Source organism: Furipterus horrens, unplaced genomic scaffold (assembly GCF_987537825.1).
Source record: "Furipterus horrens unplaced genomic scaffold, mFurHor1.1.pri manual_scaffold_10, whole genome shotgun sequence".
Classification (NCBI taxonomy): Eukaryota; Metazoa; Chordata; class Mammalia; order Chiroptera; family Furipteridae; genus Furipterus; species Furipterus horrens.
This window is the reverse complement of record NW_028327180.1, coordinates 38,670,941-38,682,117: the sequence shown is the minus strand read 5'-3', so window position 1 is coordinate 38,682,117 and position 11,177 is coordinate 38,670,941. Positions and strand designations below refer to the sequence as shown.

General features: G+C 46.0%; 1 protein-coding gene across 1 annotated transcript; it reads left to right on the top strand.

Moving 5' to 3' along the window:
• Nucleotides 1-418: 418 nt before the first annotated feature.
• On the top strand, nucleotides 419-8,227 carry LOC149999642 (uncharacterized). The gene is made up of 6 exons (XM_090290177.1): nucleotides 419-577; nucleotides 761-962; nucleotides 1,969-2,252; nucleotides 4,067-4,193; nucleotides 5,756-5,936; nucleotides 6,350-8,227. The coding sequence occupies exons 1-6, from the start codon at nucleotides 419-421 to the stop codon at nucleotides 7,437-7,439; spliced, it is 2,043 nt and encodes a 680-aa protein (XP_090146303.1). The 3' UTR covers nucleotides 7,440-8,227.
• Nucleotides 8,228-11,177: the final 2,950 nt, after the last annotated feature.

The following is an 11,177-nucleotide window of genomic DNA, read 5'->3' as shown; positions in this document are numbered from 1 at the left end:
CATAGACATTCACACTTTTAAGTGTAAAACTCAGTGGTTTTCGTTACTCTCACAAAGCTGTGCAACATCACTATGCAATCTAAGTAAATACAGCCTTTTACATTTCAAAATTCACAGGGACTTACTGAAAACCTGATTTGACATAAACTTCCTTTCAGTGCAAATGCACACCTGAATCCTAACATCTCACACCCTGTGCTTGCGTGATGGATGTCAGGCTGCGGGCTCCTACTTCCTATGGATAAAGGATCCTGGACCTCCTGGTGCTGACCTCAAGCCTTAACGTGGAGGCAGGAAGGAGGGCGAACCTGCTGGTGTCAAGGGCCACACTTCAAACTCTTCATTCTTGAGCGAGGGTCACATATGCACACAGACCTTAACCCATGTGGGCTGACCCTGGCCGCAGAGGTGGTTGGTTATGGTTCCAGGAGAGTGGTGCTCAGCTGGGAAACTGACTCAGGGACTTCCTGGTCCAGCAAAAGGACAAGAAAGGGCCGAGGAGTTTCGACGGACGCTGGATCTGCCAGCTCAGGAGCACCCGCTGCTCATAGTGACCTTTCGAATGGACTGGTCAGCTGTGCGGAGAAGGCCAGCAGAAACGTACTGAGGTCAAAAATGCGCACATCCGTCCACCTCAGCCACGTGACCTCTGCTTCCGCCCATCATTCATTCAGCTTCGCTCTTACCGGCAGTGGTGCTACTGCGCGTGTTCCATGCGCGACCCTAGGTGTCTCGTCACCGTTACTCTCACTTGCCGCAGTTGCGGAGCCGCTGGGCGTCGTTTCCTGAGCAGCGTGGAGATGGTGAGTGCGCGGTGCAACCGGAGACCTGGAAGGGCTGGAACCAGCCGCGGGCACGCATCTCGCCCCCACCCCCCCACCCCGCCCCCGCGCCTGCCATCCCCACTGGAGTCTCTGGCCTCAGCCGCTGGGCGAGGTCCTGGCCTCCTGTCCGGTCCCCATGTGAGGATCCTCTGTGTCCCGACCTCAGTATCTGCCCTCAGCCATGGGGTGTGGTGCCGGCGCCCTGGGAGTGCCTCCAGAGAACTGTCTTAGGAACGTCCTCTGCTGTTTGGGGAAAATGGAGAAACTTTCACGCACTAGAGTGAGGTAAAGATATGGATTTGAGTTATTGAAATAATAGTGACTCTTCCATATGAGGTGCAGAGTTCGCGACACTGTGATGCTGTTCTGTTTCACATTAAAACCGAATAGTCGGAATTATGCACATTATCTAAATACGTGACTTATAAAGCCTAGGCATATTCTATTCTGATTGATTTGCAATTTATCATGAGTTTAATAGTGAACTGATATGTTTCCTGAAAAATACGTAATTTCCAGTTATTTAAAACCATAAAAGTGCCCTAGAATTTCCTCCCTTGCTGTATCCTGTACCACTGGTATTTATGAAGGGAACAGATCCACAGAGACCATGCCACCTGGCCCACCCGACTGAGTTCACCAGGCCCTACTGTTCCCTCCTATTTCGTTCTGGAGAAGGGGTAATTGAGGGAAAACTGAGCTAGAACTTCCCAAATCAGGAGAAGGCACTGGCCTAAGGGTTGATGTGGAGTCAGCTCTACCCTGAGCGGGTTTTTTCCTGCACCTTTCTAACGCCCGCCTGTACTGTCCCTAGAGAAGGTGTGGCAGGGAGAGGGTGATGCCCTAAACCAGCATTCCTGCGGGATTTACCCATGCGACCTCGGTCTCTGCCCATCACTCTGGGCCCAGGGACTGTAACTGTCCGATCACCAGAGATGGTGTGGGGCCACAGTATAATCATGATTACTGGGCGAGGCTAGGGATCTGCCTACACACGGCCCCCCGGAAGAGTCTTTTCTTCTGTCCAACCAGGGTCTTGAGTGTGCCCGAGACCTGTCCAATCAGAATGCGGGACCTTGGAGTACCGTCCAATCAGGCTCGGGGGCGGTGCATCCGCAGCCCAAGTGATTGTTGCTCTTGGCAGTCCTAGCGCTTGTTTCTGCCTATGCCTTGTGGCTCCAGTCACCTACACTGGAGGAGGAGCTGCAGGGAGGCTCCGGGAGCCTAGAGAGCGACCTTGGGATTGTGAATGCTTGGGGTCGGTCTCGAGAGCAGGAGGGGCTGGTTCCACCGAACAAACCGGCTAAAAATGACTGCGATCCTGGTTTCCCACGTCCCTCGCCCCCGGCCTCCTCCATTCCAGCTCCCGGGAATCCGGACCTGAATCTTTCCTCCGCAGGGGTTGCTTCCCCGGTGTCCTGTTACCAGGTGGGGTCCTAGGGGTCCTCACCCAGGTCTGCAGCTGGGCTTTGGGACTGATGGAGGGCGGGACCGTCACCGATTTGGCTGATGGGGGAGCCTGTAGGTTAGGGACAAGGCTCGTATCTTAGAGCTATGCCAGCATTTCAAATCAGACAGAGAAGTGCTTTTCTGAGTGAGGAGCGTGAGCAGGAAGGTGGTGTTGAGGCAGGATACTAAAAATCTAGGGAAATTCCTTGGCAGTTGAAATTGGGAAACTTTGATAGCTGAACAAAGAGATAATAGGTCAGCAGGGCGGAAAGCCCTACCTAGCAGTGGGCAAAACTGGCACTCAACGGGGCCTTTCCTTCCCTATCATATTGGCTGGTCTTGCAGTTTAGAACCCCTTGACCTTAACTCTCTGGAGCAGTTCAGCTCCGGGCCCAGAAAAAGAGCAAAACGAGGCAGGATATGGCAGGGCCAGCTGCAGTGACTAATGACCTGCCTTGGAACTGACCAATTAGTAGAGACCAAGACCCTGAAAAGACATACCCGGAAAAGCTGATGATAGTCTGTTGAGATCCTCTCCTAAACTCCTAGCCTTTAAAAACCCTCAAAAAGATCCAAGTGCCACTCTTCCTCTTGGAAGCCCGCAATTTTCCCTCCCCCATCTTTTTCACCTAGGGGCATGCATGTCCTAAACTCTTAAGGGACCTCACAAAACTTGCAACCAGAGTAGCAATCAAAGCAGCCCTGGCTAGGCTCATTTCTCCCCTATAATATTTCTAGAGAGCCAAAGCAGCCCTGCCTAGGCTCTCTCCTGTTGCTGCTTCTATCCTAAGCCCTTGTTTCACTGTTCCCTGCTTTAATAAATATACTCTCAAAATCACCTGGATTCATGTTGTGAAATCTTTCCCTCACGCACTGTCCTGGCGGGGTTGCTCAGTGGATTGGAGTGTTGTCCTGATACACCAAGGTTGCAGGTTCAATCCCCAGTCAGAGCACATACAAGAATCAACCAATGAATGCATAAATGGGTAGAACAAGTCAATGTCTCCCCTCTCCCCCAAGGCCCCATCCTATCTCTCTTTAAAATCAATAAATAAAAAATTCAAAAAACCCTGGCCGATGTGGCTCAGTGGATTGAGTAGCTGGAAAGGTCACTGGTTTGATTCCCGATTAGGGCACATTCCTGGGCTGCAGGCCAGGTCCCCAGTTGGGAATGTGTAAGAGGCAACCGATCGAGGCTTCTCTCCCTCTCTTTCTCCCTTCCTTCCCCTCTCTCTAAGGATAAATAAATATGTCAGTGACCACGGCGTCCACCTTATCCCGGAAGGGGTTGTGTCTCTATCTATGTCAAATATGAGATGACTAGGTAAGGCTCCTGGATGCTGTTGACAGCCAGGGTGAGAACTGTTAAGAGCAAGCAGCACTAGAAATCTCTGTTCATGACATGATGACATTCAGATTTCGGGTCTTGAAGTTCACAAGGAAATAACTTGTGAGCTAACCAAGTGTCCAGTTCCATGATATCTAAATAATAGTTTTATTTTTAATCTTTAGCTTACTGCAAAATATGCTCCATCTCATTAGAAATCATTCTTTTTAATTATGTGTATATAAATTTATACCGGTTGTTGTCAAACTTTGCTTCAAGGTTCCAAGCACTTACCAGCACTGAGTGTATGCATTTAGTTTGCTTGCTTGTTGTCATTTCCCATGAGAATGTGAGTTCAGATGCCCTAGGAATTGAGTCTGGGTCCCTGACGGTCAGCCTGCCCCATTTTCCTGAACGTGTTGGTGAAGTGGTGCCTTGTTGAAATAGAATATGTGGGATGTTTCAGAACACAGTGGTCTTTGCGGATGTGGCTGTGAACTTCACTCAGGAAGAGTGGGCTTTGCTGGACGGTGCTCAGAGGAAGCTCTACAGAGAAGTGATGCTGGAGACATTCAGGAACCTGGCCTTAGTGGGTAAGGATCATCCCTTCACTTAGGGAAGACATATTTCTTATAATTTTTATTTCTTATTGGAGCCAAGGAATGAAAATATGTTGAAAAAAGGACAGACACGCTTCAAGTCTTCATGGACCCTTCCTAAAGTCAAATGGCTTTTCCATGATAGTTTCTTTTCTTTTTTTAAAAAAAGATTTGTATGTATTTATTTTTAGAGAGAGGGAAAGGAAGGGAGAAAGAAGGAGAGAAACATCGATGTGCAAGAGAAACATTGATGTACAAGAGAAACAAGATTGGTTGGCTCTGGCACACCCCCAACTAGGGACCTGGCCCACAACCCAGGCATGTGCCCTGACTGGGAATCTAACCAGTGACTCTTCAGTTTACAGGCTGGCACTCTGTCCACTGAGCCACACTAGCCAGGGCTCCATGATAGTTTCAGGTGTTAAATTGGCTTTTTACTTCTCTTGAATAAAGGTTTGAGGTTTTTTAATTTTATAAGCGTGACCCTAGTTTCTCCAGTTTGTTGTGGGGCTATAAGAGCAGCTTTATGGTTTTCACCTCTGAGAACATTACACTGTGGTTAGTACCCGTTTGACATGGTAATCTTGCTGCAAAATAAAGCCATACTTACCCATCATCAGAAGCCTTGAAAATCATAGTATTGGCCCATCTTGTGGAATGTTTCTTGCCCTCCATCCTTTCTTGTGATGAGCTTTTCTCCAGGAGCAGTGCAGCAGCCACACACTCTTTGGTCTCCCAGTGGCACTGGGAGTATAAGAAATGCTTCCTCTAGGACCTCGGTGTCTGAACACCAGGCGAGCAACAACTCTCGGGAGGAACAAATTCCAGATAAGGGACTGATATTTGGATATATCTCTTAGAAACATGACTCAGTCTGTGTTTGATAAGAGTGACATTTGTCATTTACCTGGCCTTCCTGCTGGACTTTCCATTCATCCTCACTCCCTTGGAAAGATTTTATGTATCTCCTCTTATAAGGGGAGCATTTGGGCACGTGCATTTTGCCCAGTTCCTCCCAATTTTGCTTCTGTGATAATATTTACCTCAAATTCAATCTCCATAGCCCTGGCCAGGTGGCTGAGTTGGTTGGAGCATTGTCCCATACACCAAAAGGTTGTGTGTTTGATTCCACATTTTGGGATCAGTTCATGAAAATAAATTTACATGGGGTCTATTTTCTTTTCTCCCCAAGAAATTAAATTACAGGCTTCAGAGATTGCGGATTTGGTTCCAGTCCACTGCAAGAAAGCCAGTATCACGATAAAATGAGTCACACAAATATTTTGGTTTCACAGTGTATATAGAAGTTAAATTGATACTATACTGTAGTCTATTAAGAGTCCAATGACATTCTGTCTAAAAAAAAACCTGCATGCCTCAGTTAAAAGTACTTTCTTGCTACCAAATACTAACCATTATCCGAGCCTTCAACGAGTTTCAGTCGCTTTGCTGGTCGAGGGTCTTGCCTTCAGTTTGTAGAAAAGGCATATCTGCATAGCACAATTAAGTGAATCCCACTAAACTGAGATATGTCTATGTGCTATCCGTTGCTGCAGCTTGTTGCACTCAAGACAACACCAGTGGATCAAGCCCTTGGCGGGAAAACGTGAAGACAGAAATATCCATTGAAGACAATATAGTAAGATTCACTAGAAATGATTCCTGGTCTGTTTTTGGAGAACAGTGGACATTTCATAACATTGGAGCTCCGCGCCACACCCCGGAGGGGTGTTTGAGGTAAACGGTGCTCCCGCAGGAGGAAGGGGGTTCTGGGCAGAGTGTTAGACTAAGTTGAAATTTATAAACAAGCATAAACCCAGCTAAACAATTGCATACTTATAGAGTGATTATCAGACAATATTTTCATAAACATGATGTAGATTGAGTGTCTATGCAGAACTCCGTTGGAAACAACAATCAGGAAATCCCAGATATAAGAAACATTGAACTAATGTTATTGCTTTGTTTGAGCTCAGCCAGAGCATTAAGCTTGTTCCACATTGTAACAGTGCAGACAATACAGAAAGCATATCCATTTGTTGAAAATGGTAAATATATATTCACAGTAATCGTTAACAACAGTCTATAAATTTGAATAGAGAAATCCCTTACAATTATATCCCTAATAATATGTTGTTTCTTTTGAACAGAAGTCACATGCTAGGGACTCCCTGTGAAACTAATGAAGCTAATCAATGTAGAGACACCCTGAACCAGATCTCAGATCTTCCCATGAAGGAGAGACATCTGCCTGGAGTTAAACCCTATGAATGCACTAAATGTGGAAAAGCCTGCACAAATCAGCAAAGCTTTCCCACTGGACATGAACCTCATCCATGTGAGGAATATCCACAAGCCTGCAGGTATGTCTCTTGCCTGAGCACTCATGTGGAACCTGACCATGTGGAGAAACCCTATCAGTGTCAGGATGCTGGGAGAACATCTGAGAGACACCTGCCGAGTCTCAGTAATAAAAACTCCACTGAGTGTAAGAAATGTGGAAAAGCTTTCCCTTGCCACTCATCCTTTCAGGGACATGTGAGAGGTCACTGTGGACAGAAAATCCACACATGTAAAGTGTGTGGGAAAGCCTTTATATTTGGGTGCCACCTTAGACGACATGTAAGAACTCACACTGGAGAGAAGCCCTATGAATGTAAGGAATGTGGGAAAGGCTTCAGCTGTAACTCCTACCTGCGGGAGCACGTGAGAATGCACACTGGGGAGAAACCCTATGACTGTGAGCACTGTGGAAAAGCGTTCCGATTTTACTCCTACCTTCGAGAACATGTGAGGATGCACACTGGAGATAGACCTTATGAATGTCAGCAGTGTGGCAAAGCCTTCCGGCACCTGTCCTCCCTGCAATCGCACGTGAGGACGCACACTGGGGAGAAACCATATGAGTGTAAGGAATGTGGGAAGAGTTTCCGTTGTCCCAAATACTTTAGAAAACACGTTAAAACACACAGTGGAAGGAAACGCTATGAATGTGCAGAATGTGGGAAAGCCTTTGATTATTCCTCATCCCTTCGTGAGCATGTGAGAACACACAGTGAAGAGAAGCCCTATGAATGTACGGAGTGCGGGAAAGCGTTCAGGTGTCCATCATCCCTGCAAAGACACGCACGAATGCACACCGGGGAGAAACCCTATGAATGTCAGGAATGTGGTGAAGCCTTCAGACATTACGCGTCCTTGCGAAGACATGGGAGGACACACACTGGACAGAAACTCTGAATACAGGGACTGTATGTACTTTTCCTTGAAATTTCATATCTGTAAGGAAGCACTGGAGAGAAACTGTGTGAGTGGAAAGTAGGTGGGGAATTTTTAGATCTTCACTTAATGTTGTGCATGAGAACTCAGGGTAGTACAGAAATATTTTGTTAGAAATATGGTTTTCCTTTTAAGTGCCTCACCCTGAAGAAGGCCCCCTCTGTGTTAATTTCTAGTTCATGTTACTGATATGAACACTTAAAATATAATTACTCTATGTCCTCTTCATCTATACTACATATATTTTGCTATACTTGACTTTAATTAGTTGTACAGTTATAAAACTCGTGTCACCTCCATTATAATGTCTTTTGAGTCAGGGTGATTAAGTGGTTTTTCTTTTTTCCTTTTTCATGTGTAACTTGATATATTTCAGATAAAAGTTTTTTTGATACTTACTTTCCATTATGTTCCTAGTATGTGATCATGATATGAGTTCTGAATTGTTGGAATTTCTTTTCTGGTTCACTGGTGCAGATACTGGAGTCTTCTGACTCGATCTCTGTGCTCCCCTTCAGTCTTTATTACAATACTAAAAGACATATTTTCCACATTTGTTGCTAGTGAATGCTACACCTGTGTTCACAGAAATTAGTCATTGTGGAAAGATCTTGGAAGAGAACAGTTTCATCTGCTTATGTTCATAATTTGACCTCTGCTCATTGTCTTTGATTTTGATTGGAAATTGGAATCAATACATTCAGTTAAAAAGAGACCTGTGGCATGAAAATAAAAGCTGGTGTCCAGATGCTTCCACTGAATTAAGTGGTCAGCTTGGGTGAGGTGGGACATCGTATCTCATTGTCCCGTTTATGGTTCTGGGCTAATGGTCATGAGAAGAGGAAGATGCATGAGGTTTGAAAGGCAGAAGTGAAGAAGCCATGACTCTCAGATCTCCCATACTGTCAGCAGAGATGTGGGAACCTAGTGTGCCTGAGATACAGAGCATTCTTCTGACTTCTTGCTCTGCCTGTCTGGAATAGCCCCAACCACATGCATTTGCCATTAGTTCCCTCTTAGGCAGAAGATTCCATAGACTGTTTCCTAGGGTCCCCCGTCATGGACCCTCTGGTTTTCAGGTTCACACTGTAGCTCTTTGATGCCCATTAGGTAACTGCAGTTAGAGGCCCTACTGGTTGATCATTCAGATGCATTAAATACAGGGCAGTACTTTAGTCCACCTGGACTGCTTGGGAGTTACAGGATGGAACCGCCATTCAATGTCATGTTCTTTTCCTAGTCTTGTATGTCATCACCTTTGAAATGTGACCCCTAGTCAATGTCTGTTTAACAAGGGTGTTTACACATAGTATTCAGCTTTTCTAAGCCCCTAACGGTGACATTCTGGTTGGCATGGCTACAGAGGAAAGTGTAGGTTGGACCAGACAGTGTCCACACAGACCCAAGCATATTTAGAGCCCTCACTTGCAGGGTGGGGCCCAATATGTCCATTTGCCTGTCTCCCACCAGCTGGGAACTCTGGTTCTTCCTCTTTTTTTTTTTTTTAAAGATGTTATCTTTATTTTTAGAAAGAAGGGAAGGGAGGGAGAGAAACATCAATGTGTGCCTCTTGCACGCACCCACTGGGGACCTGGTCTGCAACCCAGGCATGTGCTCTGACTGGGAATCAAACTGGTGACCTTTTGGTATGCAGTCCAGCGCTCAATCCACTGAGCCACACCAGCCAGGGTGGAACTCTGTTTCTTGTACCACAGCTGCCTTGGCAGTTGTCCATGGTAGCAATTTTTAACTCTTTTCATCTCATAAACTAATTACTAAAAGTAAGGCACACACCAAAAAAAGTATTTTTTGCTGATCTGACAAAAGTAGGTATAATTTTGACTCATTCACAGCAGACAGCTATTGTTATGTTGGCTGTTGTCATTGTTTTATTTGATAATCTAAGGGAAAAGAGGTCCCTTGAGCAGTCAGGTAATGCATGTTTTAAAAATTCTTGCAGTATACTAGTGTGCCTCCTGTGGTACACCAGTTAAAAATAACTGGTCTAGGGTGTTATTAAGAACACACTGGGCCCTGTCTGTGTACCTCTGTTGGTTACAGCATCATCTGGATATGCCAGGGGTGTGGGTTCAATTCCCTGTCAGGTCACATACAAGAAACAACCAATGAATGTATAAATAAGTGGAACAACATATCAGTCTCTCTCCCTCTCTAAAATCAATAAATAAAAATTAAAAGAGGAGACAGTAAATGGTGTTACTGCGTTAGTCAAGTCACTGTAGTTCAAAGGCAGTTGGCACCTGTGGCAATATGCCATCCCACCTGGGCACCTCAGAGGCCACCCTTTCTCTGACCCAATCTGTTGTATCTACTGAAGGGTTGGCTGCTAAGGTTCGTACCCAGGCCCGGGCATCTGCTTCCTGGTGGCTGTGGAACATCAGTGCCTTATGAGTCTGGACGTGGAAGAGAGTGAGGACTGCCTCAGGCTCTTGCAGGTGAACCCAAATGTGTCCCTAAACATCCTGACCCCTACAAGTCACACTCATGATCACCCACTCCTCAGCTTCCTACGTCCAAACCACTGGATTGATCGCTTTAAAGCAGCCCAGGTGTCAGTGCAAAGGGTGAGTTTCCAGAGCTCTTGAATCACCAGCCCATAGCTCTGCCTTCTGCCCAATGAATGCTGTGGTTTATTCCTTTGTGAGAGGCTCCACCTGCAGGAGCGCTGGGGACACTACCAGGAGCTCTTCCTTTGTGGGCACATGTCAGGTTTCTGTCCCCTCCACAGAGCTGGGACCCATCCAAGGGGTACTGTCTCCTGGGGTCTGCCATAGTGCGTGGCCCATACCTTCTGCAGTCACAGACAAGTGGAATGGTAGCCCTGCTTGCGAGATGCCCAGAGCTTTAATCAGCTTCACCAGTATCGCTCTTTTTCTCAAAGGTGGCTTGTTACTCTGATCCTTCGTTCCATGTGTGCTCTGGGTGACATAGGAACAGAGGCACTGTGCCAGGTGGGGAATAAAAGTCCTCCCAAACCCCAAATCTCTAAAGGCTTGCACCTCTTTCACATTCTTAGGGACTGGATAGGCTTGCACTTTAACAAACACACATTCTGGGGCAGCACGCATCTTACCTGCCCAAGGACACCCAAACCTCAGGGCAGTGCTGGGGCTGTGAATTTCCTGTGGGTTCATAGCCTTTCTACCTCCCAGATGTTTTAGCAGAGCATGTAGTATCCTGCCGCAGAGGCTTGTCTTCGGGTGTTAATATGACCTCTTCAATGTTATGGGTCCATTGTGGTGATGAGGGCAAGATCAGCCACATTGGCGGGGGGGCTGTATGAGGAGCCTTGGGGAATCACCTGAAAGGTGTATTATGTCCATCCCACATGAAGGTAAATTGACCTAAGTTATCAGAAGTCTGTGTACTTGTCAAAGTCCCCATGAATCTCCTTGAAGATGAAGCACTGCTGCAGGAACACCTCTTGCCTGACATCAGAGTAAAACAGTAACTGTCTACAAATAAAAAAAGACTTAGGAGTGGCCAAGATGAGGCCATTATAATGCAGTTGACAAGGAAATTTGGTTATTTCTGTACCATACGTTTTTAAGTTATGACTGATAACATACCAGGACATACCAGATTTTTAGAAATTTCATACAATATACCCTACAGAGAGTTTAGCATAATTTTTTATGTTAAAAGCATAATTTTAATAGATAATTCTTCATCTTACAA

Bases quoted from the DNA above. Each gene is read 5' to 3' on its own strand.
- LOC149999642 (XM_090290177.1), top strand. From the start codon at position 419: ATGGTTCCAGGAGAGTGGTGCTCAGCTGGGAAACTGACTCAGGGACTT. The intron at 963-1,968 runs GTGAGGATCCTC...TGCTCTTGGCAG, and splicing joins GCCTCCTGTCCGGTCCCCAT to TCCTAGCGCTTGTTTCTGCC. The intron at 5,937-6,349 runs GTAAACGGTGCT...TCTTTTGAACAG, and splicing joins ACCCCGGAGGGGTGTTTGAG to AAGTCACATGCTAGGGACTC.